Source organism: Nesoenas mayeri, assembly GCF_963082525.1.
Source record: "Nesoenas mayeri genome assembly, chromosome: 1".
Classification (NCBI taxonomy): Eukaryota; Metazoa; Chordata; class Aves; order Columbiformes; family Columbidae; genus Nesoenas; species Nesoenas mayeri.
Window position 1 is genome coordinate 42,231,880 of NC_137541.1, and position 26,806 is coordinate 42,258,685.

Here is a 26,806-nt window from a genome sequence, read left to right on the forward strand (position 1 = left end):
GGAGAGAGCAGCACTTCGTAGGTGCTCAGCACTTCCCTTGATCTGAAGCGAGAGAGGAATGGCTGCAACTACATGGGCAAGACCTCAGAGCAGTGATGTGGTTTGTGCAGGTGCAGGCAGGAGAACGGGCACAGCGGTGGTGGAGGTGACTGCTCCTGTAAGCCAGGCTGGGGAGAGAGGGACTGTTTCAGGCAGGCTGCTTTCTGGCTTGTGTACAGGGCTGAGGCAAGTCAGAGTCCAGCAGTGGCTGGCTGGCCCTGGGGCATCTCCAAAGATGGATGCTCTTAGAAATTTCACAGGAGCATCTATGACACTTTAGAATTTTATTGAAATCCCTGGTGGCTCATGTGTGGACTTTTAAAAGGTCTCCAGGTCTACAGATGCTAACATATCAGAGCCAGCCTGCCCTCTGGTCCCTGGGAGATGTCAGGAATTCCTCTGCATCTCCATCTCACGGCACCCAGTTTCTGTGCTCTAGGGGTATTTTGTCTCAGTGTGTGCTTGGCAGCCAGGGCTAGACACAAGCAGCAGCACTGGGGAGACCCTCACAGCTGCTGGTCTCCCACATGGCCCAGGGCGCAAGTACCCTGCAAGGCACAGGGGATTACAGAGAGGGTTTGAGCCCTTTTTGCCCTCAGCTTGCTAAATCTGCACCTGCCCAAAGGCTACAGGTTAAACCAACATCTGGGGAAATTAGCATAAATGTTTCTGCAGATGTTTTTCTTGCCTGGGGGATTTTGCTGTCTTGGCACTCTTGTGTGTCCTCAGAGACCCACAGACAGGCATATGAAATAGCCTGTTTGCATATCACAAGCAAGCTTCATGCTGAGGCTATTCAGGTTTAGAAAACTGACTGCAAGCAACAGTTCTCATGCGAGAGAGCAGATCAAACACCTTGTAGCTGCTTATAGTACAGTTGCAGAGATGTGGCAAAAACAACAAATTAAAAAAAAAAAAAAGAAGCTCCTAATTAATTGGTTGTATTAAAGTTCCCAATCTATGCTTAGTGTGGTCCAGTGATGGCAGAGGGGTGCTAGATATCCCTATCTGAAAGTAGCCAAGGTAATAATGGTGGGCTGGGCAGCGCTCCTTTCACATCACTGGGAATGTGGATGTCAGGAGACAGGGAAGGGCTCAGCTGGTGTCTCTGTGTCATGCCATTGACAGCTTCTCACTTGGAACGTTCCTCCATCCACCATCCCCATCTTACACCTGATCATCAGCAGTTCATTTCCTCTTTCCAGGGCGATGCTACAGCAGCATAACAGGGCTGTGTTTGATGCAAGCTGAATGAGGAACAGCTGGAGACAGATGATTGTTTGGGTTATTTGCCTGTTGCCTGGACATTTTGTTTGCTTATTTGAGCCCTGAAAAAAATAGGTTTCCAGTTCCTCCAGAGGCTGGTCTGTGTTAAGCTTGTGTATTGTGGGCAGCTTTTGAAAACCAGTGTTTTATAACTTTGCAAATGAGTGTCCTGCTGCTTCAGTGGCAAGGCTCCCTAAACACGGCAGTCTTCTCAGAAATTTCCCTGCCACAGAGCCAGCTTGACTGGGGAAGCAGGGACAGCCAAAACCACATGATTCTGGTGTCAAAGAAACAGATACGCCTGAGTGTGGTCCTGGTTTGACCTCTCTCTTGAGTGGATTTAAGTGGCTGACTAAACGATAGTGCTGGCTGATGTTTAGGGACTGTACTTAGAAGGATGCTACTCAGCTTTCCTCTTGATCGGCTCCTCACTTGGGGCAAACCAGCATCACTCTCTTGCAGTCATAATATTGTGTTTTAACTGCCCTGCTGTAACACTTGCACATATCCTCTGGCTCCTTACTTCTGGGTGTTTGCTTTTATTCTGAGTGGCTGGACAGTCCTTCACCCTCTGAGAAAACCAGCTTTTCTCTCACTGCTGAGTGCAGACATTTTGGCTGTGGGAAATGGAGTTAAATAAGAATAGGCTGGTCAGGAAACAGAGAGGGTGTTGTTGCCAGCTGATACTGGAGAAGTAATATAACAAAGAATGTAGATTTGGCCAAGGCACTTGCAAGCAGTGCCATGGGTCTAGTCATGAGCCTGGATGTGCAGCCATTGTGCAGCTTCAGACTGTGGCGGCAGCACATCCTCTCAAATCATAGCAAAATGTCAGTCTGACAGGGACATGGGACCAGAGTAACATGTTCAGCTCCTGCTTCACAAAAAATAATCCCTTTAACACCATGTGTTCCTTTGGAAGTGTCTTTATTGAGTACTGACCAGACCTGAGCCTGTTTGATTTGGCAGGCATGGACCTGGGGGAGGAGGGCAGAGGGAAAAAAAAAAAAACAACACTGCAGCCGATTCATCCCTCCTTGTTTATTCCACCAGAAATAGATTTGGCAGGGCGCATCAGGAATGAACTAATCAGCAGAGAATTAATTGGCATGTTTGCTAAAAGACAGGAACAAACGCAGTGAACAAATTAATGGCCGGATGACCAGAGGGTTCAAGCAGCCAGAGAGAAGCGCTGCACCGTGGAAACTGTGACTAGTAAGAGAAGTCATACAGCTGTGCTGGAGAGCCAGCAGTTGAGAGCTGCCCAAAAGAACCTGGGGCAGAGATATACGGGTGTCTTTGTAGACAGAGCTGCTTTTGATAGTGGCTCCATTGCCCAGGCTTTTCTTCCATAAGGCTCCCATGTGTGGGGGGAGATGGAAGAGTGGGAGGGAGGGGTAGGAGAGGTACAGCTGGAGGAGTCTCCACAGAAAGACCGTGGAAATACGGAAAGCGTGGAAATGAGGAGGGACACGTCACTCATTGCAAGCTGAAATGCAGAGGGGGTGGTGAGGAGAAGAGGAGGCAGAGATTTGGAAGCCTTGTCTACAGAAGGACTGGCCTCAAGAGCACAGGTAACACTTGTATGCAATTATCTGCCTTCTTTCCCAGGAATGTTTTGTTTCCTTATCTGGAGGAAACACATCCATCCACCTCGGAAAGAGCTTGTTGGGTTGAGGGACTCCAAAGACACCTGTGGGAAGGGCCAGGAGAGAAGGGAATGTGCAGACTGGCATAGACTTGGAGGTTGGAGGTTTGCTACCTACATTTCTAGAGAACAGGGGCATACAGAGTGAAAGAAGGAGGGAGGAAGGAAGAGTGAGCAAATCCTTAGAGACAGACAGACAGGCAGACATGGAGAGTGCAAGGTCTGTGGATGCCTATCAAGAGAGAGAGAGGAAACTTTTTAAGAGGGTGCACCAAGCTCTAAATGAGGAAGAGACAGAGATAAAACATATCCTGGAAAAGCAGGTACACCTGGAGAGGAGGGAGAAGGTGTATATTATCTCCTCAAAACTACCACTACTTTCCTAATGTTATGATTTGCAGTAGATGTGTGCTTTGCACCTGGATGGCTTTTTTTTTTTTCTTCTTTAGCATCAGTATGCCTGCCTGCTGACAACAGCATCATCCTACCTGTCAGTCATTGGAGCTGTCAGTCAGATCCCTTTGTTTAGCAGGATGGTCAGGCTGTTTGAGGCATTCAGGTGCTCTTTGCTTTCACAAAACATCTGGGCAGAAGATGAGCAGTGTAACTCTTAATTACATGCAGAACCACTCAAATATGTTGCCAAACTTTAAAAAGTCAAGATATTGTTATTCCTACATGACCCAAAGCTGGGTGTGCACATGTACCAACATATGCCTATACACATATAAACCAAAGAGTAATACATTACAATGGATTTTTAACAAGGACTTTTGAAACAGGTGATATTATAGCTGTACCACTGTGGCTGGGTTAATACTGTAGGATCCAATTTTTAAAATTGCTTTGGCAGTTTTCTTGATCTTTCCACCATTACATAATACTACAAGCATATGCTAATATTTATATTACCCTGATCTTTTTTTGCTTGGGGAGCTACAAATGTCATCCACTTTGCAAGTAAAGCTTTCAAATTCTTTGATTGTTCTGGACTCAGAGTCTTGGCAGCTTTCTCCTCTAAAAGCTCAGAGTCTTTTCAGGGTCTCAGTCTGGGAGCTCTGGCAGACCTGGCATTAACTAAGAAAGTGTGTTCAGCTCCTATATTTTTTTTTTTTTTTATATGAAGCTGTTTAGCTTATAGCACTTAAACCTTCTGTGACTTTATACATAAATCAGAACATTTTAGTTTTGTGTATATAACCTTAAAATATTCTTAAAATATTGCATATTGAAATAGAGAAATTTCAGCAGTCTGCAAATACACCTTTATTATCTATTGAGATCCTTTACAAAATGGAGAATCTTAAATTTACTTTGATGTTTAAATATCCATTATGATTGGAGTGAGAACTACATTTGATGTATTTATGATTTATCTGAGATCAAACTCCCTGATTAATTTAAAAGTATATTTGCTTTCTCTGCAAATAACCCCGAACCCAATATCACTCTTCAGCTTTAGTTTGAAAGTAGCTCAAAGGGAACTTGGGAAAAATATCAGAGGAGAATGGGTCTCAAATGAAAACCACAAAGCTAATTCACTTGCATTCCAATATTGCCACAAAAAATCCTTCATTTTAGGTATCACTACCGTGATTGCTAACTCTAATCAACAAAATCTTCCTCTCAAAACAGAGGCTTGAGCTAACACCCTGGGATACTTATATGTGACATCAGGAGAGTGTGTGTAGAGCCATCCGAAGCACAGGGAAAGGTTTCAAGCCCTCTCGATATACAAGGGGCAGTCACTCTCTGAATCGTAATGCAACAGCTCACATGTCTGCAGCAGGAACAGTGTGTTCTCAGGCTTCAGGGGAGAGAGGGCTCTCTGGAATGAAGCTGCATTTGGCACTGGGAGAGGATAACTCAGGCAATTCCGCTATATCCAAGCAGGCAGTGCAGCCTGTGGGCAATAGTGAACTCAAGCCATCTCCTGCTTTCCCTGAGTTTGTCAAAATCTGGGGGAGGTACCAATGTAATCTCAGTGCTCTGGAGTCATTCCCCACTGAGTAAAATGGAGTATAGTGGAGCAGCAAGAAACAGAAAGGGTGAATGGGAGAGGAACAGAGATGAGACTTCAGATCCTGGCAGCGCTACTTTGCTTTGGGGCAGGGATTCAGGCTTGGATGGCACAGCCGCTGATCCCAGCAGGGTTATGCTCAGGGTATTGAGCCAGCAGAGCTCTTTTATCATGTTTGAGTGAGGAACCGAGAGGTTAAAAGAAGAAAAATATATGTTGTGTAATAATGAGACAAATATGTCTGTCTTCATTGCTTGCAGATGAAGGGACTGTCTGGGGAATATCTAAGCCTTCCCTGCTTGAAGGGCAGAATGTGATGTAATTGTCTGACAGAGAGCATGCCATACTCTTGTAATTAATGGTAACAATAACAAAGCCACTATGTTATTATTGTTCTTCTCTGGATTTAGAAAAACGCTTCAATCAAAGGATGTAAGAAAGTTTTGCTTGGTTGTCAAGCCATGTTTTACCCTGACAGTATTTTCCAGTGCAACACTGCAACGGATCTGAAGATATATTTGCAACAGGCTTGGGAACTGCTTCCTATTACAGATGACTCTGCAGACTTTTTCTGCTAGAAACCTTATTAGTGAATAACCATTTGCCTTCTACAATTCCACCTAAGAGAGGGAAGATAGCTTAATTTCTGTGTGTCTGAGATATGGGAATCTACTTCAAAGATTATTGTAACCTGATGTTTAGTATGACAATAAATTACAGTGGGTCCTCAAGAATGCAGGGAGCAACATTACAAAGAAACTGGTCCATAAGGGGTCCTGCAAATAGAGCATGTGGGTCTTGTGATTCATTTGGACACCTGATGTTTTAAAAAGTTTGAGATCAAGTAGAGTGGATTTTCAGCATCAGATGTAGATGGAATTTATCACCACCCTTCTTTTAACAAATACAGAAAGATCAAAGTATCCCAGCACGGGGGAAATGAAAGAGGTGGGAGGTGCAAAGGGTAAAGAATGAACAATCTCTTCAGGATGTTTTAAAATGAGCTGGGAAGCCACACTGCCTCCTTGATGTTGACAATATTTGAAAATCACTTGCAATTAGAGATGTTGGTGTCTGGTAAGTCGTTTCCCATCAGGGAAGATTAAAAAGACATGTGCAGTGCATAATCATCAAAAGAAAGAGGAAAAAAAAGGTCTACACACTGGAGTATTTATCTGGAAAAGCAGAGAGGCAGAGAAGCTGTGGTGTCAGTGCAAATAATTTCAAGAAGGTCCATGAAGACCTTTCCATTATGTGCCTTGGTGATATCATCAAACCGTCTTAGAGATGTTCATTTTGGCAGCTCTGGGCTAGGGGGAAGAAGAGGTCTATGTATGTGCAAGATAGGAAGAAGGTAATTTATTTTTTCCTTTAAATGAGTACTGCAATTAGAAGAAGAATACTGAGTACAAAATACATCCTGACAGGTGGAAAGTAATATTTTTTAAGTAGCATGACATTTTTCATCAGTATGGCTATATTCATACTGCTATTTTAAATACATGGAAAAATAAATGCAGTTGCAATTAAAATATGGTAGTGACTGAATGCAAGAAAGACACAAAGTAAAAGGATTTATTTATGTACGGCTTTATCTGCTACAGCTTCTAGTAGGTTTTGAGGTGGCTGAATTCTTCCCAGATGGTGAGGAGATGAGGTTTATATGATATTCAAAAAGCAATTTAATGTTTTCATATTTTTCAGTGAGACCTTAGACTTTTGAAGCATGTACCTGAATAGGGGAATAATTTGGATTTTGTGAATGTGCCTACTTCTCACATGAGCCCCTCCATCACTGTGACTACAGATTACCGAAATCATCACTAAACCCGATGACTTTGGCAAAGCATTTTTTCTGTTTGCTATGTGCAATATGTGCATAATTGATATTTCCAGCAAGTTTCTACCAGAACAGCTGTTCATGACATTAAAAAAAATAAAAAAAATCAGATTCAATACTGAGGGACTACTTAATTAAGACAGAGTAACAAATTAGCAGGAGTAAATTGTGGAGAGACTGACCTATCCTCTTACATTTAGAGAGGTTAGGGTTGACTTCTATTGGCTTGGGAATTATGGTATATTCAAAAGAAGACAAGGAGCTTAGGTAAATGCTCCCATCAGTTCATGTGCCTGTCTTGGCTACTCTGCACATTTGCTCAAGAGGAACTGATCTCCTGACACCTGGGCAAGGCAGAGAAAATATGTGGCAGCTGAGGTTGCATTTGAGGCTCCATGACTGGGCAGCATCTTACTTATTGCCATTGTTTAGTGTATTAGATCCAAAAGAGCAATGTTTTATTCTGGCTTCTGTTAAATCCTTGATTAATTGCTTCACTGTTTTGAATGTTGTTTTCCTTAATTGCAAAGTGAGGATGCAGCTATTTCTATACCTCCTAGTACCTCCTCCTGACATTGATAGAACATTTTTAACTAAAAGGTGTTATCCCAACATGGCTACATAAGAAGCAAAGCTACTTTCCTAGCTGCCACCCATCTCTGTAGCACTCAATAGCTTGGGAAAAAAAAAAAAGTAAGGAGGTTTGTACTTGTGAAAAAGAACAGTTCCTGTGCTTCTGTAAAAGTTAGGCTGACCAACTTGAACATTTTAAGGAAACAGATCATCAGAGAGAAATTTGGTGTTGGGGTGAAAAGTGGGAGGTGGAGAAAGGAAGAAAGGAAGAAAGGAAGAAAGGAAGAAAGGAAGAAAGAAATCAGCATGATTTTTTGTCTCCACAGAGCAGGGGGAAGTCAAGATCCCATGAAGAACCATCATGGTGACTCTTCCTCTTTTCCTCTTCTTCATTCTCTCACCCTGCAGTAAATCCCAGGAGGACTTTCTGGATGGGCATCAGAAATGGAACTACAGAGAAGGCGGTAAGAGGTGGTGGTGCTGGTGGGTCAGCCTGGGAGGCATTTGGTAACTCAGAGCTGAAGATTTGCCTGCTTTGTCCTTGGAGTGAGACACACAGTGCTCATTCATGAGTGTTCTTTCTTGATTCCTGGGTAGCTACTGAGATTTCTGGAGAGAAAAATGGTTTTAGAAATAATCAGCTGGGGTATCCAGCGACAGCAGAAAACTTGGGTACCTGTAGGCAGAGAATTACACTGTAAGGGAGAGTTATCTGCTTTTTAATTTAGATCCTCCATATGTCTGATACTTGGCATTTCATCGCAACTCAGCACAAGTCATGGGGAGTGGAATCAAACTGAGACCACTAGCTCATGTTTTCTTGTTCTGTAACATTTATTTTCCCCTTTTCCATGGACATCCTGCTAACCTAGCTGACAAGGTCAACATAGAAGGCATTAACAGCATTACTCAAACACTCGAGAAATGGGGAAACGGCATCTTCTGGCAAATGAAGCACACCCTGCTGAACGACCCAAACGCTTTACTGCCCGAGTTCTCCAGGTAATTCCCTTCTTCTGGAGGTGGGATTCAGTCCTCTCCTGGGTAGCCTTCCTTGAGCGGGATTCATCTTCTTTACCTTCCAGATTGCTCAAGTGTGGGGAGATGAATCCCATTGTCTTGGTATCTTTTGTGCTAGCCACTCCAATTACCCTAGTAAACTGAATATTCTCCTGACTATTTCTTGTGAAATATTCCCAATTGCTATTACTGTATTATAAGAATTATTCTAAGTAAAATGTAGGCTGTCCTCAGCACGTCACTCCAGTGAAAACAGTCTGGAAAAATGAATTATGCTACAAATCCACACATTGAATTGGTCATAGGGCAGGATGAAGAAGCTGATTTGGTCTGTGGTGTTTTTTATTTCAGCCTCTGTATCACCCAGGTTAGAGAAAGCTGTTAACTGGTCTATGTTCTCATATTTCCTTCTGCATTGCAGGAAATATTAATGTTTGAGTACACTTGCAAAATTTACTTCAAACTTATATTTCCAGAAACACAGTGGGAAAGGCAATGAAAGAGACACAGTAGAAGGGAATACTGGGAATTACTAGAAACTTAATATCACTTTAATCAGAATTGTTCATAAGGCAAGTGGTCCTCTTTCATAACCCAGCATTCTCTTTAGGGAAAAAAAAATCTGTCTGCAACTGCTATACATTGAACAAGTTGAAGAAGAAAGGCTAGAAGAATAAAATGGCACTGGTCAAAAGCTCACACAATATCTGTACAAATTAGGGTTTCAGGAGGATATAGTTGATAAATTACATTGGTCTTTAGCATCAAATAGATTTCTCCATGGCTGTACATTGGCTGTTGTTATTAGCACAGAATTCATCACAACTTCCACACTGCCAGTCCTGAAATTCTTTGGTGCCTAAGATCATCAAGGCCGATATTAAGTCATGTATTTAGAAAGCTCTAACATTAGTCCACAGAGATGTAACGAGACTATTCAGCCATATTTCCTGCACAGAACTTTGAATTAAGAGTTTCCTGTTAAGGACATAGACTGGCCAATTAGAAATGTTGAAGACTGACAGTAATCCATGGGAATCACTGGCCCAGCCTCCATGTCTGCTCCCGGTTAACAGCAAGACTAATTAATATCAGGTAAGATTAGAATGATCATCAGAGCTTCTGAACATCCAAAGGGAGACTGTGAGGAATCCTTCCAAAGGAAGGGTCAAGGATACCCCCAAGCATATTGGTACATCAGTGCAGCCCTCGCCTTGCCAAATCCTGATGTAAAATCCATCTCTTCCCTCCATCAGCTCAGGCATAGGCACAGCCTGGAGTGACCCAGGGGCTGTGCAATCACAGCTGCACCACGGCACCCAGCAGCCAGCCCTTCATCAGGAAGTCCTCATAAGTCATCCTGCACATTGCTGCTCTCTTCTTCTCTAGCCCTAGTAGTCCCAACCAAGCAGAATGGTTTTCATCTCCCCCCTTGAAGCAGGAGTGCTGTGAAGAGCTTCTGTGAGCTCATAAACCAGTTGCAGTGAGCCAGCTGCACTTTGGTGGCAATGGAAAGAGTGTGCCACCTGTGCTGGTCCTAAAACTCACGGTTTCCTGGGCTCAGATGGGTGCATCTCAGATAAATTCCCACCACCCAAGGGAGAGGGTGGTTTTGGAAGCATCTTTTAATGGTTGCTTGCAACTCTTTCATCATGAAGGGTCCTTTTGTAGCATGAAACACAAGGCCATGAGAAATTATTTTGCATGCTCAGGAACACTCCCCACACTGAGTTATTCTCCTCTATTACTCTCTCTGTAGTCTTCGCCCTGTCTCTGCAGCTGTGGACAACCTCGTGAGGGAAGTCCAGTCAATAAGAAAAAGGCTAGAAGAATTGAACGAACGGCTCAATGTCATCAGCAAAACTGTCCTTCCCATCCGACTGAATGCTTTGCAGAGCCAGAGGCGTGGAAATACTCAGCTGCGGAGACTTCCAATGTATAGGAGAAGGTTGCACGCTCGCAGGAGACCTCAGGGGAATTAATTCTGTACCAGAAAAAAGGAAGGGAATTTTTTTTTTTTTCATCTGCTTAAACCTTTCTCAATGGGGCACTGCTAACGGGAATGAAGTAAAGGACATACAAGTCATCTTTATTAAGGAGACTGGAACTTCTACATTTATTTGCTGCCTTTCAAACCTAGGTCAGTAGGTGAAATCTGACCTTGTTCTTCAATTATGGCTGTTTTGTGTCCCATGCAAAATGAGTGAAAACCTTGGTTTACTTGAGTGTGAATACTTTCAAGCTATACAGTCATTCTTTTTGCTTACCAGAGGAAGTTCTTTCCATAAAGATCAGGCGAACTTCTTTCTCTGTCTTATCTTTACACCACTCCATCTGAAACAGCTGAGATATTCGATCTTCAAAAGTGTTGAATGCTTGATGAAAGCAGAAAGATAGGTTAGCGCTTGGCACTTCCACCTCGACGGGGATTGGGAGAAGCAGCTGTGTTTTAAACTACAGTCTTGACCTGTACTCTATCAGCACAAAGAATGCCCCATTCACATGTTCCGGTCATGGGTATGGTTGGATAATCTTGTCCCTGCATCATGTTTCAATACTGAATATGAATCATATTCTTGGGACCAGATTTTAACATCTTCTGCAAATAAGTGGTTTTTTTTTTTTTTAGCTACCTGGCACTGTGCACTCAAAACCTTGCCATTCAGCAGATATGTTCAGAATTTCCAGCACTCTGAAAGACATTGCACTGACTTCTGCCAAGACCCTTAGAAACCAGGGGATGTTTTTCCAAAACTATTTAGTTAACTAATGGCATAGATAGGTGTCTAGAAGGTTTTTCCAAAATAGCTGAGGCAGTTCAGTCCCCAAAATCACAGATAATAATTCAATTGATGTCTCATTTGCAGAATGTCTTCTCCACATGCAAGCACTGACCTCCAGACATTTCCCAACATCCTTTAGCACAATTAAAATCTGTAGAAAAAGAACAACTACACACCCCAGGGATTTTGGTGCCTCAGGGATCACCCAGAATACCATGCCTTCAGCTTGTCTGTGTTGTGGCTTCCTGAAAATAAAACTGGTGATAAAAACCAGTGAAGAAATCAAATTATGCACTAAACAGAGGACAGAGTGGGCTTGCCCTTCAGCTCTCTAAAGGGAAATCCAATACAGAGATTCCCATCCAGTGTTGCAGCCAACTGCATACCTGAAATCTGTTGAAACATATGCAGAACAGTTAGAAAGGAAAACAAACTCTTTTTTTAAAGGTCTGGATGGAGTGATTTATAAGAAGAAAAATAAAGAATTATGTCTAAATGGTTGTGGGGGAGGCTGGCATGATGGTTGTTTTGCAAACTCTTTCCAGCCATGAACACTGAGGATGCAGACCAGCTATTGAAGGATTCCCAAGACCTGGGTTTATGTAAAGAAGTTCAGTGACACTACAGTAATCCCAAGAGGGAAAGGAGAAAAACTAGTTTCATATAAAATCTTTCAGAAGGAACCAGAACTATTAACACAGGCAGGATTTTGGCTGCTACCTGGGAGTTGAGTAAGGGAGGTAGGAAGAGTCTGTGAGACAATCTGATAAATATTTTGCACATCAGAGTCATAGAATACTCAGCTGGAAGGGACCACAAGGATCATCTGGTCCAAACCTTTAGTGTTTTTAGCTTGGAAAGTAGCTACCTTTGTTTGGGCTAAGCTCTCAATAAGATGTTGCGAAGTACTCAATAGCTGCATCTGCACTGATGAAATGGCCTAGAAACTAGAGCACAGATAAATACCATACTTCATCCAGTGTTTCTCCTCCAGGAGTGAATGAAGTACACTACTCTCTAGCAGCCTTTGCCATAGCCTTGAGGTCAGTCAAAGGCCTTCCTTCTGCAACTCCATATTTCTGTAAGAGGCAAGTTACAAAGATCAAGTTTAATAAGACACATCAAGTCTCCAGTACCACTTCCAATGCAAAAATCTCTTAACAGCTTTGTTTTCTTGGAGTTCAGGTTTTCAGAAGATAACAAAACTCTAGCTTGGAAGGTCTCTCCTTGGCTTTTGCTTAGGAATTTGAAACACTGCTTAGCTAGACAAGGGAAAAATCAAGCCTGTGACAAAGCTGATAAAAAGATACAGTTGTGCCTTTGGTGAAGTTGTCATCATAATTTCTCAGGAAATGTGGAGTATTTTGATTCCAGAATATATTTAGCTAAATTACAAGGCATAGCAGGAAATAAAGGCCCCCTCCACCTTGTTATTTTGCACTCAGAGCTACCAGTCTATGCTGCAGCATCAGCTACATGCTTGCATAGACTACTGGTCCTGCCGGGCGACGCTTCACACACTTTGCTTGTGGCTTTAAGAACTGCTGGTCAGTTTGGCCTATCTGGACAATATAAATGTCAGCTTTAATGTTCATATTTTAGAGATAAGAACTTTATCAGACAAGCTGAAATTGTATAAAATCCAACATGAAACAGAAAGATGAGACTTCTGGCTTGTGTAAGTCCCTCAGTCACAGATGGATGGAGTTGGGAGGCCAGACCAGATCACTGCATGCTTTTACTTTTTACCTAATGTCCACCACCAGTTTCTGCCAGAGAGAGAGGAATGGGCAAGATGGACCTCTGGTCTGACCCAGTTCATGTATTCCTATGCTAATATGTGCTAGTTGGCATTCCTGGCAAAACTCCTCAGCTCAACAGAGAAACTCACCATTTATTTTAAAGAGAACAAGTAAGCTGCAGCACACAATGTATATTACAATTTTGCAATTTCTTGCATAATGGTGAATGAACCTAATTATATAAATGGTTAATAAATTACTAGACCTGTGGCCTTATCACCACTGATAGCAGCATCTGTCATTGACTCTGTGAAAGTTCATGTGTGGCTCCAGCTCTGCTTCCTGACCTGAATGGAGCCAGTTTAATCAGACACCCATGGCCAGCTGCTTTAACTGCTTTGCCTTTGTACCACCCTCTCTCTCTAGATGGAATTGCTTTGATGTCTCATTTCTTTTATAACTTTCCTTTTTGCTCTCTAAGAGCATAGGAAAATTATGCATCAGCCTGCTTCTGTGTCACCTTCTATCTGAGGAGGCAGAAGTCCAGCTGACCAGGCACCTCAAGGTGTCTTTGTCTAAATCTGCCTGGGGAGGCTGGTCTGATCCATGGCTGCCCAGGAACTCGCATTTGATTCCTGTCTCAGCTACCAACCTCTTAAACAACCCTGGGCAAAGCCACTTTGTTTACCTGGCACTCAACCTTTCACATGACTTATAGAACTAAAATCCATTTGTTATCATGAAGACCTAAGTCCTCCATGCACATAAAGATATCCATCTATTAAAGGCCTTCTAAGCCCTTTGTTGTGTTCATTTACATGTGTTTCTGGGAAGGGATGTGGCTGGATTTTTAAACAGAATTGACCAGCTGGGCTGTGAACTCTTGCAGAGGTCAGTGGAGGAAGAGCCAATATCATCAGCAGCTTCTAAGATCTACCCCTTACCTAACACAACATTCACAGAGACGTGGAGCACTGCCTTGAGTTCAGACTTGGACAACTGTGACCACCCTTAGTTCCGTTTATTAAACAAACAAACAACAAACAAACAAACAAAAACCCCCGTTATTATTGTGCAGTTTCAGGAGAGCTGTGCCACCCTGCGCCATGTATTACACACTTTTGTCAGTACTTTCCCTCCCTTGTATTTCCTCCAGATTTCCTCTCTCTCGGATGAACACCACGTGCCCCCGCACCCTATTTACACTTCACATTTCTCAGAGTCCTCCACGACTTCACGCCCGTGGCTGCCGGCTTTCCGCTCCCAGAGCCGGCCGCAGCCGAGTCGCGTCCCGGACAAGTCCCGCGTCCCCGCGCGGCGCCGCGTTCCCCCCGGTCCCTCCCCCCGGTCCCGCCCCCCGCAGGTGGCTCTTGGGCGCCTCCCTGGGGGCGGTGCGCGGCTCTGCAGGCGGCGGGGCGCCCGCCGGGTCCTCCCACCTCGTCCGAGCCAAGCCGAGGCGAGCGGGGCCCAGCCGTGCTGAGTCGAGTCGAGCCGAGCCGAGCCGACCGGCACCATGCTGGGTATGATCAAGAACTCGCTGCTGAGCACGGTGGAGCCGTGGCCCTACCAGGTGCTCAGCAAGGGGGAGAAGGTAAGTGGCGGGTCGGGCTGCCGGGCTCGGTTCCTCCGAGCGGTTCCGTGGCGGCCGGGACGGATAAGGCGCTGCGAGGGGGAGCGGGTGACTTCCGGGCAGCTCTTTCCTCGCAGCCCGTCCGGGCAGCTGCCGGCTTCCCCATGCCCGTCCCCTTCCCCAGGAACAGCTCAGCTACGAGGAGAGGACTTTGGAGGGCGGGCGGTTCGCGGCGGTGGAGGTGATGGGGAAGCCGTTCGATGAAGCCTCGAAGGAAGGGGTGCTCAAGCTCCTCAAGTACGTCGGAGGAACCAACGACAAGGGTGAGAGACGCTCCCTGCCCTGTGGGGCTTGGCCGATGTTTGTGGCTGACCGCCGCTAGCAGAGGCTTGGTGAAAGCTGGATGTCTGGAGGCAATGGCACTGTTGGCCCACCTGGCTTGTGGCTCCTGGCACTGGGGGTTTGTGGTGGGGATGGCCCCTCACTGGAAAGAATAAACTCACCACAGGTTAAAGCATGCCCAGCCAAGTTATGCTGTGTGTCCACTCCTAACCTGTCCCTGTTTCAGGGTAGAATCTCAAAAAAAAATTGTTTAAGCAAGACTGGGTTACCTTGCAGCTGGGATAACGTGAGGACAGGCACACGTGTATCTATGACAGCTCCTGGGGTTGGCAGTAGCTGATGAAATCTAGGGTATCTGGGGCACTTTGGTTCCATGATGTGCCCTTGTAGGCAGTGAAATAACTTTTATGGCCTTGATATTTTATCACATACTCTGGCTATTTTTATTCATGAAAGGATAATGAACAATGAGCTTGCTTTTCAGTGGTACTTTGTAATGTTTTATGATGGTGCTTCCAGGTGATTGCTTCTAATTCTCAATTTACTAAAGTATGCGCATCAGTAATCATCTGTACCAGGAAGAGAAGACCACAGGGTGGTTCTGAGGCATATACATTTGCTCATACACCTTTCTCAGGCATCTGGTCGAGGGACTTGTATAGTGTGTACAGGGGTCGGAGCTGGATGCAGAAGGAAATGGCATTTATACAGCATGGAAAGCTGATGATTGCTGTTGCTGTAGGAGAAAGGGTACCTTCTACAATACGTGCCACAGAGAAAGGTATGATATCAAAACAAAATAAATGAGAAAGATGGCTTGCTCATAACTGGTTCTGTGGCAGCCTGATCCTGATGTTTGGAGGTTCCCTTACCACTGAAAGAAGAAGAGAGAAGAAAAATGTTCTTCCATGTCATGTGGTACCTCTCAGCAGTAATGAGCAGAAAAGAAGCACACTGGTGCAGTGGGCAGCATGGACAACCTCGCTGAAAGCCAGAACAGCACTGAGTTTTGGGGCACTGGAACTTATAGAATGTCTGGAAGTGTTTGAAAGTGTTTATGAGATACCCAACACTGAGTGACAGAAGCTATGGGCTCACCACTAAGTGTAGATGATAATAATTTAAATACTGATGTGGATTTACATGTTCCACTGACCTGCCCCAGAACTGTAGACCCCGTTGTGTTAGAGGTGATTTGTCAGAAGAACAGAGTGCCTTGGTGGCATGAGCTATATAGTTGAGAGCCACAAAAACAGGACCATTAATAAAACGCGATCCAGAGTTCATCTGGTGCCCTTATTTCCCAGAGTCCTTGTGTAGTCAGTGGAGAGAGAAGTTTGGCCCAAGCAGAAGCCTAACATGGCTCTTCTGCATGCCTCAGAGGACTGCAGTCTTGGCTGACTGTGCAAGGAGTTCAGTGTGAGGAGTTTTCCTACCCTAAAATTAGCTGTTGTGAATCCTCTGTTAATTTTGTGAGTTCCTGAGAACCGAGATTTCTTCAGTAATGTCTGTGTGCCTCTTTCAGGAGTTGGAATGGGCATGACTGCTCCTGTCTCCATCACTGCTTTCCCTGCTGAAGACGGCTCCTTACAGCAGAATGTGAAGGTCTCTCTGCGGATCCCGAGTCAGTTTCAAGCCAACCCTCCTTGTCCTAGTGATGAAAGCATTAAGATTGAAGAGAGGCAAGGAATGACCATTTATTCCACGTAAGGAACATATCCTGGGATTTCCAGTCCCAAGTGCTGAGATCTCTAGCGCACTTCGAGGGGGAGTGTTGGTTTTACCAGGTGACTTGGTTGGTGGAGAGTGGGTGCATGTGGTAGAAGGGAATGGAAGGGCCTTTCCAGACTGAAGACAGATGGTTTATGACATGTCTTATCATTGATCATGCTGCACGGGTTTGGAATATGGATTTTTTTTTCACTGGGAAAGCAAGTGTGAAGGTTAGCCCTGAAAGGCTTTTGGTTTCACCTGGGGAGATAAAGAGCAGGGGAGGGTGAATATGAAGGTACTGAATCATTTCTAATCTCTGGAAGGTATTATTTTCCCCACTTTCTGGGATCAAGATGGGTCTTGGTCATCAGGAACGTTCTTTGGTGTGGTTTGCATCAAACTACAGGTGTCAGCTGAAGCCTCATTTGGATGGACTCATGCCAGAGTCCATAATGGAAATAATCATTGCATTGCTTCAAATCACCTTTGAATGTCTTCAGCTGTTGACTGACAACCCGGACTCAAACTAACATCACAATAGCAATAAGCTCTTCATCTTGTATTTAACTCCTTGGAGGTTCCCCTGTCTCCTTGTTTGAACTGTCTTGGCTGACTCTAGACTGTCTGGCTCCTCCCTGCCTGTGACTGCTGCCTGGCCTTTGCTGTGGGTGAGGGCCACTTCTGCAAGAACAGGCTGTTTTTATCTCAAACCTTGACCCTGAAACAGGGTTGTGAGGTGCAGGCTGATGTGGACACAGTTCCTCTTCATGGCAGGTCAACACAAAACAGTCCAATTCCATCCTGTTCCTTTCAAATAGCATTGTGGCATGTAATTGCTAATATCTCTGCTCCTACCTCCCCTTTTCCTTGAGCTAGCGAGAGTTTGGCTTCCATTCATGATCTGGAATCCAGCAGATGGCTGTTCACACCACAGTGAACATGGTTGTTAACAGCACTGGTATAAGGACGGCAGGCTGAGCAGACTTGAAGATAACCTTGTATTCTAGGAAGCTGTTCCTCTGATATGGCATTGTTTCAAAGGGCAGGGCCATTCTGCTAACTGATATACATGGGTCTGTTTTGGGGGATCTGTTTGAGGTCTGCCAATGGATGACTGGACCCTGGCTGTGTAACCCTTTGGACTTAACCTGTCACAGGCAAAGTGTGCCAATTCACAAATAACAGCACCTGCATGAGTGCATGTTGGTGGGATCTGGACCAAAATGGGTAGCTAAATATATTGTGGCTATATATTGTTTTCTCTCTCTTCCTTTCTGTGTTTTGCCAGGACTGCTCATCACCTCTCTTTGTTTGGTTTCTTGTCAGGCAGTTTGGTGGCTATGCCAAAGAGACGGATTATGTCAACTATGCTGCCAAGCTGAAGTCTGCTCTGGGGAGTGATGCTGCATACCGCAAAGATTTCTACTTCTGCAATGGTTATGATCCCCCTATGAAGCCTTATGGGCGACGCAATGAGGTCTGGTTTGTGAAAGAATGAGCATCTGGCTCCCTGTGATTCTGGCTTGCACTGGCAACCTCTCCATGCTATGTTTCTGTCATCTTCAAAATAAACTGATAATTTGGCAGAGGCAGAAAAGCATCATTCCCTTCCTCCACTCCTATGTCGTGGTCTTTTACGGACCAACCATTTTAGAAAGACACTGCAGACCTCCCTCACAGTCCTGCTCTGTTGTTCAAGACCAGGTCCTCAACTACACAGACTCTTGTGATCTCTCCGTGGTTTGCTTTTATCTCTCTTGTGCTGCCGGAGTTCAATGCTGAGGAAGCCGAAAGTACTTAATTAGCAAGAATGATGCCTGACAGGAGGTGCATCCAAGTGCTGACAGAATATTGGTCTCACCTGAGGCAGGCAGGGGAACATGACCCAAGTGCATACAGAGATGTTTTTATCTTCTTGAGCTTTCTGCAGCTGTAAAATGCTGCTTTTATCTGTGCCATTCCAAAAGCAGTTTAAAGGGATATGGGCATTGGTACCAACACAGCACAGTGCATATAAGCATCTTTTACATTTGTCATCTGACTGAGCAATCTCATTTAGAGGAAGATACAGGTTTCTGTTTGCAGCTGTCCTTCTGTTTGAAGTGGGACATTTTGGGGTGTGTTAATGTGCTGATCTCAACTCACAGCTGGACCATGTGATGTGGACATCCTAAGATAATTTCCTCACATTCCTGTTACTTGTATGTAAAATTTCTTTAAAACTAGCCTATCTAAGGGCCAAAGCTGAAATGTGTATGATAATCTAATTGAATTAGAAAAATACAGGCTGCGAAAAAAGCAGGTGCCTATTATTTGTGATCTGAGGGCGCATTTGAAGAATGGTGAACATCTAGTGGAACTACTGTGGGTGCAGATCTTTAAATAACATCTCTTAAATTGTGTTAGTTTCTGAAGGGCTGCTTGAAGCAACTGTCTTTAAAGGAGGAGGAAAACCTGGCTGTTCTTGAAAATAGGGATTTAAGTCAAATAATGAGTAGCCTTTTGGAAACTTAAAATGAAATAGTAAGGGAATGTCTTGTTTTAGGAAGACCGGCAATGTTTAACCGTTAGGCATCAAACCAGCATTTTGGCTGTTGGCTCTGCCAGGGAGGCAGCAGGGTGCCTGCAGTGGGGACATGCTCACACACCATGCCACTGTGTCTACCTGTATCATTTGTTACCTCTTCTAAAAGAGGTGTGCTCCTCTGATGATACAGTGCCTCAAAGTTCAGGCACTTTCCAAAAACCATTTTCCTCCTGGAGCTGAAAGAGATTTGTCCCAGGTTCTGGCCAGTCAAGCTGTTTGACATGTGCCTGCTTTCTGAGAATGAATCTCAGCAGTAAAAGGAGAAAACCTGAGGTTCTGATGTGCTTTCATTTTCTCTCTTGCTGAGCTGTGTAAGAGCTTTGCTGTGGACTTCACAAGAGTCATCTGTGTGCAAAAGCATCTGCTAGATGGGTAAAAAGAGCAGATACCATTCAATTAAAAACAAAACAGCCACCATCAAACAACAAGGGAAGAACTATTGGCTGCGGTTCGTGACTGCAGTGCAGGCGAGGAGGAATCAAAAGAGGGAAATCAAGGCAGACAGAGAGTTAGGCTTTTGAAGGAGATTTTTAAGGAGCAAAGGCCCTTCTAAGGCCATCCCTGAATCCAAAGGGACCTATTCGTGTCCCAGATTATTTTTACCTGTGTGGGTGAGGAATAGCGGGACTCAGTGCTGCCTGGTTTATGCATTCCCAAGTTCATTTTGGAACTTGTGTATAGACTGTGGATACAGTCCTTTCTGGCTACCAGTGATGAATGTCCTGCAGTAATCAAAATCCTGACATTTCTCAAAATTTCTCTTGTGAAATCTCAGACATTAAGAAGACCAATAATAAACTTGATGTGAACAGAGCTGTACATTTTAGCAGTGTGGTTTGTTTTTTTTGGTTTTTTTTTTGTAACATGCATACACTCTGAACAAAGCGCAAGAGCTTCTGAGAATAATCAAATCTATAGGCTCTACCTGTGCAGCCCTGCTAAGGCCTTTTGCATGTTGTAGGCAGGGTACAGTTTCATAAACAATGTTAACTGATATCAAATCTTATGCAAACAGTTGCCTTTTCTGTATAAGCAAAGATGCCTGTGTTCTGTCTGCATTTTCTAGTGTTTTTAAATAAAAGAAAATAATAACACTGTGATTTACAATTTTTGTGCTGCTTTTTGACTTTATAAGCTCAGTGGGAATCGTTGATTTGAAAGAATTTAGGCTGATGGTGTATGTTTCTGTTTGATGTACTAATCATGTCGCAGCATCTATCAACAGTCATAATGCTTTTTCCAATAAATTGATACTTTAGGTATCCTGATGTGGCCCTGCATTATCTGACTGTGTGAGATGGAAGCTGATGGAGTAATCTCCTTCTCCATTGGTTCCAGGCACTGAGAGGCTTTGACTGATGCATTTGTGTTAATGTAGAAACTAGGGGGCCTGCTCACCTGAGGAAAGTTCTGTGTTCGCTTGTGTCTTCCTGTGGCTGGGGTTTATGGATGGTGTTCAGGCAAATATTCAGGACTGATTTTCAACATGACCTGCTATCTGGAAATGTTACACGTATTGCCACATTGAGGTCCATCTATCTCAGTGCCCTGCTGCCCATGATGGATGGTAGTGGACACCTGAAACAGATTACAGGATCAGTGCCACTGTGGGCTGGTATCTTCTCTAAGTATTCTCTCATCTTTAGCACAGTGTGACTCATGGATATTTGTTATTGTGCTTGGTAAACCCTGATAGGCTTTATCCCATGCATTTGTCCAGTTGCTTTTTGGACTAGGTAAGCTTACTATCCATGGCATCCTTCTGTCCTACGGCAAGGAGTCCCTTGCATGGGGAAGGGCAGAAATACTTTCCAACAGGTTGTCTCTCTGCTCTGTAGGCAGCTGGGTCAGCCAGCTTTTTGATAACACATCTGTCACTGCAAGTGCGTGTTTGGTTAGACAGCCAGAGTCACGAGTGACATTAGAGTGTTTCCAGCAACCTCTTTGTGTTGGGGACTGGAGGGTCAGAGGTACACTCTGGATTTAGACACAAGGCCAGCATGGTCACAGCCACTTCGTTACTCACAATTGACTCCTGAACTAATGTTAAAAAAAAAGTTTTTTCTCTGCCATCTCCAGTATTTCTTCTCCAAGTAATACTAGTGCAGCAGGTGGCCTAGAGACCTCCTTGCTTCTCTTCTGAGCCTATACAGAGCCTTTGTCTGTCTGAAGCAAATGCTGAAATTGAGACATTTCGGTGCTTCTCTGGTGTTTGACAGGGAGTCATGATGTTGACTGTTGTGCATGGATTTAGGAAGACTATGCTGGGGAAACTGGTAGGAGGACATTTCTTCTTGCTTAGGCACCTTGGTGTTGTCAGCAGCTGCCTTGCTGGGTTGTTGGGGTGCAGTGGGTGTGCACAGCAAAGGCTGCATCGCTGCCTGGGGCCCATCGCCCCACCTTGGTTTGGGCACGGAGCCCCTCCACGACTGCCTGGACTGGCTGCACTGCCTGCTGGACTGGGTAGGCTTGGTGGGGTAACAGCCCTGGGAATTATCTCTGCCTTCCAGAGACAGGAGTGGCCTTGCTGCTAATTAGCAGCTGGGCAGGTCCCTCCTGACATGATGCAAAGCAGCTGTGTGATGGTGAAAGGGCCCACCACAGGCAGGGCCACATGATCTTTAAGGTCCTTTCCAACCCAGGCCATTCTATGATTTAAATGGAGACAAATTCAAAAGCATAATCTTGATGAGAATTATATGCATACCCTGTAGATTTAGGTGTACTGGATATACTGTCTTCCTAAGCTGCCCCACTTGTTAATAACATAATCTGTGAGAGTTTTCCTGCCAGCCTCAACAGTGGCAAACCATAAATATTTATATGTTTTTATATATGCACATATGTACCTGCATAAATATGGGTATATGTACATGTACGTGTATATGCACATGTATATATGTAGCATATGTGTAGGGGCCTCCAGACCTTCAGCTTTGATATGTTGGTTGGCTTCCGCTGTCAGTGAATAACTTGGTGATGTGAACGCAGCCACAGGGTGAATATTTGCAGACTGAGATTTTAAGTCTTCTAGAATAAGCTTTGTTAGCCTCAAAAAGAAATACTTTATTTTGTAGACACACGCCTAAATATATCTAACACTGCATTAAGAAGATGACAGCCTTTATAAAAGACCTAATTGGTTAAGTTGTCTTTATAAATCTGGCCAGACGTACAATACTGTAGTCACTTTTAGGGGATGAGTGATTTATGGTGAAAGGGGAACTAACATTGTTATTTCCCCATTTTCATCCATCACTATGGCAAAGGGTGCATGAGCAGATATTGTGCTTGTGGTAGCAAATTTTCAGCTTTGCAAGGCTGCCTGAAGGCGATGGGACAGGGGAAGAAGATGGTGGCTTCTAGCTCACATTGTCCCTCCTGCTGTAATTAGAGTAATACTTCTTTTACAATAGCACTCTGAGCAGTGACTCTCTTTCTTCTATGACAGCATTTCAGACACACTGAGCTAAAAAAGAAATGCATCTCTTTTAACGGGACCATAAGTAGCTTTGGATGTACAATGCCTCTGTAAAACTGCTAGGCAACATGATTTATTGGGGCAGGATCAGTGGTAAAAGTGACTTCTTTGACGGTAATGGATGAAACACTGCTATTGTAGCTACTCTCTGTCTGCTTGGTGCCTATACCAACAGCAGGCTGGTTTTGTCAGCTCATTCATAATCTCTGTTTCACTTCCAGCAGAATCTGTTGCACAAGAGAGGCTTCAGCCATGGTGGATGCTTTTTTTTCTAGTCCTCTGTAGGAGCTGCTGCAGAAGATGGGTCAGTGCAAATGCTGCCTGATTCCCCAAGTGCTGTTTGCGCAATTCCACATCCAGAGCCCATGCCTAGGTGAGAGTTGGGTGCATGCTGATCCCATATGCCTCACTGCTGCCCACCCCTTAGTTTCCATAAGGAGAAACTTGAGTGAATGGGGTGGAAGGAGCCATGCTCTTCTCAGATTGAGTGTGAGGTCTGGCTAATCAGCAACCCAAGGTCCTGGCGCAGCCTCAGATGTATGTTCCGTGCAGCCCCAGTGAGAAGACTGTGTTGATGACTCTGAATTTTAGGTGCAGATTTTTCAAAAGCACAAATGGAAGCAAAAAATCCCAGAAACCACATCCTGAAAGATACCACTGGGATTTAAGTGTTTCAATGTCTTTGAGGATCTGGATTCTCATGCGTACAGATCAACTCACTGCCGTGTACCAAGCACAGGCTGGTGCCTCATGTTTTACATCCCCTGCAGCCTCGCCTGCAGTGTGGTCTTGCAAGTGCCATGGCCCTACTCCCTCTCTGTGATCCCATGAGCTGATGAGGCTGAACATAGTGAGCTGTGAGCTTCTCACCAGCCCCACTTGCTTTGTGGGACCAAGAAGCAGCAGAGATGCTCTGGAGCTACAAGGCCATCAAGAGGCAGCTGGTATGGAAAAGCAGCTCCTCAGCCATGTGCTGCAGTGCCCTGACTTGTGTTGTGACTTGGGTGACAGCGTGGTGTTGTGTGTAGTGTGACATTGGCAGTGTGACCTGATGCTAGGGCTCCCTGTGGTGGGACAGCAGAGCCCATGTCTGTGCTCTGTGGTGGCAGCTGCACTACCCACCCTGCCCATGCCTGGACTTGGAAGCTAAGTGGGTTTGGGTCTAAGTGAGGTATGTGTTGGAGAAAACAGAGGAGCATTTCCATGGCAACTATTCTCCCTTGAGCATTTTTCCAGAGTTTTCCAGTCTTTTTCTTTTTTTTTTTGTATCCCTACTGTTTAAGGCCTTTCCTAATTGGAGTCCAAAGAAGCAACTGAAGCATCTTCTGCCATTAGACAAAAAGTTCAGTCACCTTCCCACATGACTGATAAAGTACAAGATCAACGGAATTGAATGTTGCTGTGAGTGAGAGGAGAGGATCTGAAATTTGGAATGCATCATACTCAGACAAATAAAAGAAACGAAACTGTTTACCTAAAACAAAACATTGGGTAATAAATAAATAAATAATGAATAAAAGATAGTGTGCAGCATGACAATTTTGGGCACACTTTCCTGTTGTCAGATCTTTCTAGTTTAATCATTGACTGCAGAGTTTCTCAATCCTCTGTATGACTCAGCTTTGCAAGGGAACGTCTTTCCAAATCATCATGTGCTGGCTCGTCAAAATCTGTTTCATGAGCTGTAGTATTATTTAGCCACAGTACTTTGAAGGTGTTGGTTACTGCAGTGGTGTTTATTTTGGGTAATTAAACTCGTGTAAAACCATGTCTCTCATTCTCCAATTTCTTGCTTCCACCTGCACACTAGTACCCCTGTGTGGGAAACCCAAGCTGAAGGGGGAGGAAAAGTCCTGCGGAGATGCAGGGGGGTAAAGATTGATGCCCTGGTTGTGCTGTCTAGCAGGAGAGTGGGTCAGTTTGTCATAGCGCCTTGGGGTGCCCCATAACTCATGTGCTGGCCCTTAGCCTTGGCAGATGTTGTTGGGAAAGGGGAGAGAGTTGAACCACTTCTGATAAGGATTTATGCTGTGGTGGCTGCAGTACAGTTAAACATAGAAGAAGAACCAGAGATGCATCCCAGCTTCTCCAGGCCTGCCTTGAGCCAGATCTCTTCTCCTACCTACACCAGTGTCCAAGGAACAAAGATCTCCCTGGGAATCCCAAGCACAACTCTGCTCCTGCTGTGTTGCCATCTGCTTTCTGCAGGACTTTGGTATACATCTTCACAGACAGCAATGCTCTTTCTTTGAGGGCATTCTCAGCACCGCTTCCCAGAAGGGGAAAAATCCTGAGCCATGAGAACAGCTGAGACTGCTCTGAGCACCCCTCCCTGCCTCAGGGCAGGGAAAACAGAAACACTGATTTTAAAAGATACTCTGTCTTGGAAACCTGGCCTAAAACACCCTCTGGTTGGAAACCTGCCCAACTGATTTCAAAACAATGAAGGCAGTACTGCAGGTTTTGGACTGTTTGCTTCATTGAAATGAGGAAACAGGGTCTGGAGCAACTAGAGCTGGAAAGAAACAGGTACAGTTCCAGACACACAAGGTGCCCAGGGGTGATTTTGTTCCTGGTGAGTGTATTTGTTGGTCTGACAATCTGTTGATCCCAGTGTAGCTTCACATCTCCCTTCTTCCACCTCCCTCTGGGTCCTGCAGTGCCTTTTCCTTGCTTTGGTCCTCAGATGCACACTCCAGGCATGATTGCTATCAGCACAGGAGATCTATCTGGATCCAGGAACGAAGGCCAGATCTTGAACCGGGGGAGTTGTTTGGCTGGAGACAGCTCTCCACAGATCTCTTTTATTTTTTTTTTTAACATACAGTAGGAGTTAGTTTATTTTACATTGCAATGGCTCTATTTCTGAACAAGAGAGAAAAATGTAAGATTTTTTTTTCTGTAGCATATGATTTAGGTTTTGGCTTTTAAAAACTTGTTTATTTTGAATGGAAGCCTAGAATGCACAGAATGTAGCAAAAATGGCATAGATACAGAAAGAGATTTTTGTTTCACCTTTCAAGTTACTTCCCCTCCTGATGCTAAAGCAGTAGCATTTGAAAAGGCTCTGGATGTTTTCCATTTTCCTGGAAATAAATATATGAAAATAACAATCCTGAAGAAACACTGGAGCCAGCTGCTTCCAGATAACTTTACTGAAAGCAACAATTTATTACCAGGCACATCAGGGAGATGAAGAGACTGTCCTGGGAAGTGCCACCCAACAAGAGAGTTTCCCAGTGACTGCAGCTGCCTGTCCTGGGAGGTGCAACAAGGGGATGAATGGGAACTCCCCAGACAGTCCTGAAGTGAAGATAAACACAATTGTTTTCCAAAATGTTTGATCCCATAATCCATGAATCCATTTATCATAAACAGCCATTTCACAGCCCACTGTTATGACAAACTCTTCTGGAATGAATCCAGTTCCAGAATTATGACAAGCTAAAAATGATGTCTATTCCCATGGCTATAGACAGCTGCTACTCAGCAACAAATGTACCACCAAGTGCCATAAAAATAGCCCCTTTGGAATTATTCAGTGTTTGAGACTTGTCATTTCAGTGGTAAAAATGGATCTGTTTTGTCACAAAATATGCATGATATGTATTCGCAGCTTTATAAATAGCATTTATAAAATTATGTGTATAATTTTATCTCAAACTGATGCTGAACAAACAGACAAAACAATCAACAAGAACTTAGCACACAAGTTTTGTTTTGAGGAAAAATCTTGGTTACTGATAACGACTTAGATAACTGTTAGACTTTTGCCTTAGAAATGCAGATGTCAAAAGAGACCTTCTTCTCTCATTCCTTTCTTTAAGACATCTTTAGGGAAAAAAGTTGAAATTAGTGCCATTATGGCATAATGTGATGACTGTAAGCCAAAGAGCAGCTTGGGCCAGAGTTCTCACCCCACACAAATTAATTCCACAGATTTTGCTATTCTGTAGGAGAGAGGTTTCCAAATGCAGGATAGTATATTACTTGGGGTCCCAGCTCTTGCAAGTGGAGTCACAAGTGTGATGGAAATTCAGTTGTTGAAATGGGGCTCTGAGCCAGAGCTGGGGTCAATAGCTGGGACATAACTTGAATTGGCTCTTAAAGGAGCATTTGGTGACAGTGCTTTATGGGTTCCTCTCACTATTCTGCTTCCTTTCATCTCATTTGCCCTTGCAG

At 44.3% G+C, this 26,806-nt stretch overlaps 1 protein-coding gene across 3 annotated transcripts; it reads left to right on the plus strand.

The window, feature by feature from the left end:
• Positions 1-14,359: 14,359 nt before the first annotated feature.
• Positions 14,360-24,321, plus strand: HEBP1 (heme binding protein 1). Of its 3 annotated transcripts, XM_080363906.1 has the most exons (6): positions 14,360-14,522; positions 14,686-14,824; positions 16,369-16,549; positions 17,883-18,033; positions 22,900-22,997; positions 23,908-24,321. In XM_080363906.1, the coding sequence occupies exons 1-6, from the start codon at positions 14,445-14,447 to the stop codon at positions 23,939-23,941; spliced, it is 681 nt and encodes a 226-aa protein (XP_080220032.1). In that variant the 5' UTR covers positions 14,360-14,444; the 3' UTR covers positions 23,942-24,321. The 3 variants fall into 3 exon arrangements, with proteins under 3 accessions (XP_080220032.1, XP_080220033.1, XP_080220034.1); XM_080363907.1 differs by lacking the exon at positions 23,908-24,321 and having other exon boundaries at positions 22,846-22,929; XM_080363908.1 differs by lacking the exon at positions 23,908-24,321 and having other exon boundaries at positions 22,849-22,924.
• The last annotated feature ends 2,485 nt before the right edge of the window (positions 24,322-26,806 follow it).